General features: G+C 53.5%; 1 protein-coding gene across 1 annotated transcript in view; it reads left to right on the forward strand.

Moving 5' to 3' along the window:
* LOC100940382 (probable palmitoyltransferase ZDHHC11) overlaps window positions 1-1,812 on the forward strand; it is a 9,405-nt gene extending 7,593 nt beyond the window's left edge. Inside the window, exons 4-6 of the mRNA XM_012813986.1 lie at window positions 5-99; window positions 1,423-1,547; window positions 1,712-1,812. Coding sequence (XP_012669440.1) covers window positions 5-99; window positions 1,423-1,547; window positions 1,712-1,812 — 321 coding nt within the window. The remainder of the gene's footprint in view (window positions 1-4; window positions 100-1,422; window positions 1,548-1,711) is intronic.
* Window positions 1,813-2,663: the final 851 nt, after the last annotated feature.

Here is a 2,663-nt window from a genome sequence, read left to right on the forward strand (position 1 = left end):
CAAGACATCCAAACACTGCAGTGCTTGTAATAAATGTGTGACCAACTTTGACCACCACTGCAAATGGCTCAACAACTGCATTGGCTCCAGGAATTACTGGTGAGGATAGAGTGGATGAGGAAGGCCCCCACAATCTACATCAGGGTCACTAGGAGGGAGAGGGTCTGTGGGCACAGGGTCCTCTTGGTGAGAGGGCAGAGGGGGGAGGTGGACGGGACGCTACCTCCTGTCCCCCTACATGGCCAAGCTCAGCGTCCTCTCCCTGTGGTCTCCTTGTTTGACTCTGACACACATTCATGGAGTAATCCCAGAACAGGCCAGGTTCTGCCACAGCCAATCCTGAGGAATTCCTCATGGGCCTGCCCAGAACACACCTGCAGAGGGCAATGGTGGGGCTGGGTGGCGGTGGACCTCAGAACACCTCCTCCTCAGCCTGGGAATATGTGTAAAGGAATTTTAAGAAGTTCAGTTCTAGAAGAGAATAATGGAATCAACTAAATTTTAGATGAACAAAATACATTAGAAAAAGTTTAAAGGAATACTTTCTAAGATATAGTGTCATGGCAGAAAGACATAGGGAGGCATCTTAGTGAAAGAACATTCCCAGAATTACTACCTGGATTTTTTTTTTTTTTTTGTGGGTGGATGGGTGGATCACTTTCTGTGTCTTTTGATTGAAGACAAGAGTGTGGGAATGATTTTGGTATGTCTCCAGCATGTGACATTATTTCTGGCACAAATGTACACATGGGCTTTGGAAAGGGTCAAGCTTCTTGAGGCCTTGCTTGGCCTGAATGCTCTCTGGATGCAGAGATGATAGGTGTTGACTTCACACCCTCATGGCAGCACCCTCTGACTTCAGTGCCCTTGGATTCAGGGTGGCACCAGGAGACCCCCAGACACGCTCACAGACTGTGCTGGTTTCACAAGGTTCAGTCACTGGACTCCCTTTAGGCCAGGGTCCCTCGAGCCTGATGGGCAGGGCCTGGTGAGAGCACAGTGGGGAATGAGAAGTGCAGGCAGGGCCCATGGGTGCTGCTCAGACCCTGAGCTGGTCATACCAGCTGGCCGGGTTGGCCGGCATGTCACATGGTATCTGCAAGCCTTTGTTTCCCTACTTGTGAGAAAGGATTGGTTCTCTCTTCACAGACTCTCTGTGAGATCAAATGGGACTGCATTTGCAGCCAGCTCTGTGCACATTTCTAGGCTGTCTGAAACTGTGGAGTGACCAACAGTGGTCTGAGGGCATCTGCCCAGAGAAATTAAAGGGGGTGGTCTGAGGCAGGGCACAGAGCAGGCAGGGTGGGCTAGAGGGTGGTGGGGCCCCTTTAGGCCCCCTCTCTCCACACATGGCCAGTGGGTGCCTATCTGTCCTTGGGTGGGCTCACATGCCCAGGCATCAGCCTCTGCCTTTCCCCTCAGGTTTTTCTTCAGCTCTGTGACCTCAGCCTTGGTCGGCCTGGTCTGTGTGTTAGCTATTGACCTTTACGTCTTTATTCGATTACTCCTCGACTCGGATGGGCTCCTTAAAGATGCGCGGTTATTAGGTATGCCACCGCTATGCCTGGGGCTTCCATGTCCACTCTTGGCCTCCCTGCCCCCCCATCCAGCCACCTTCTGGGGCAAGATGGTTGGGTTTGGGAGTCAGCAAGGGGGAAGAAGCTGGTGGGAGCCAACAGGGCCTGGTGTGATCCTGGCTGGGCCTCTGCAGGTTTCTGCACCAGGGTGTGCTGCTTCCAGGTGGGCTCCCCACCTGCAGGGGCGGTCTGCAGAGGGGACAGTGGAGGGGGCAGCTTGATGGAGCTCTGCTAAAAGAGCCGGGAGTGTCCTGGAGCCGGGTCCTGGGCAGCCCACGTCTGCATCAGTAGAAGGAAAGATGAGCCCAGCCTAATATGGACTCTAAAAGGGTCTCCTGATCCTGCTAACTGTCCCCTTATGGAAAAGGGTCTTTGCAAATGTGATTAAGGGTCTTGAGATGAGATCATGCTGGATTATGTGGGAGGACCCAAACCCAATGACAAGTGTCCTCATAAGAGAAGCCACATGGAGATGGAGGCAGAGACTAGAGTGATAATAGCCACAAGCCCAGGGCTGCCTGAAGGCCCCAGGAGCTGGGAGAGGCAGGAAGAGCCTCCCCTGAGCCTCTGGAGGGAGGTGGCCCTGAGACCCCACTCAAGTCCCACCTATAGCATGGTCACTTGTCGTGACCTGGGAGCCCCTGAGTAGGAGCAGCCCTTGGGATCAGATCACAGTCACCTCGTCTTGTGTCCCAGCCCAGGCCTGGTTTCTGTGGGGTGCCAGTGCCTGGCCCATAGGACAGGAAGGACGGTCATCACATTACTCATTCCAGAACATTCCCAGGATTAGGGTAGTGCAATGTTCTTTTAAGATTGAGCTTTGCAAGTGGGGTGGGGTGACTCATGCCTATAATCCCAGCACTCTGGAAGGCTGAGGTGGGTGGACCGCTTGAGTTCAGGAGTTCAAGTCAGTCTGAGCAAGAGCAAGAGCAAGTCCCCGTCTCTAAAAATAGCTGGGAGTTGTGTCAGGCACCTCTAGTCCCAGCTACCTGGGAGGCTGAGGCAAGAGAATCACTTAAGCCCAAGGGTTTGAGGTTGCTGTGAGCTGTGACACCATAGCACTTTACTGAGGGCGACAAAGTGAGA

Source organism: Otolemur garnettii, unplaced genomic scaffold, assembly GCF_000181295.1.
Source record: "Otolemur garnettii isolate 467f Iridium unplaced genomic scaffold, OtoGar3 scaffold00417, whole genome shotgun sequence".
In the NCBI taxonomy this organism is placed as follows: domain Eukaryota; kingdom Metazoa; phylum Chordata; class Mammalia; order Primates; family Galagidae; genus Otolemur; species Otolemur garnettii.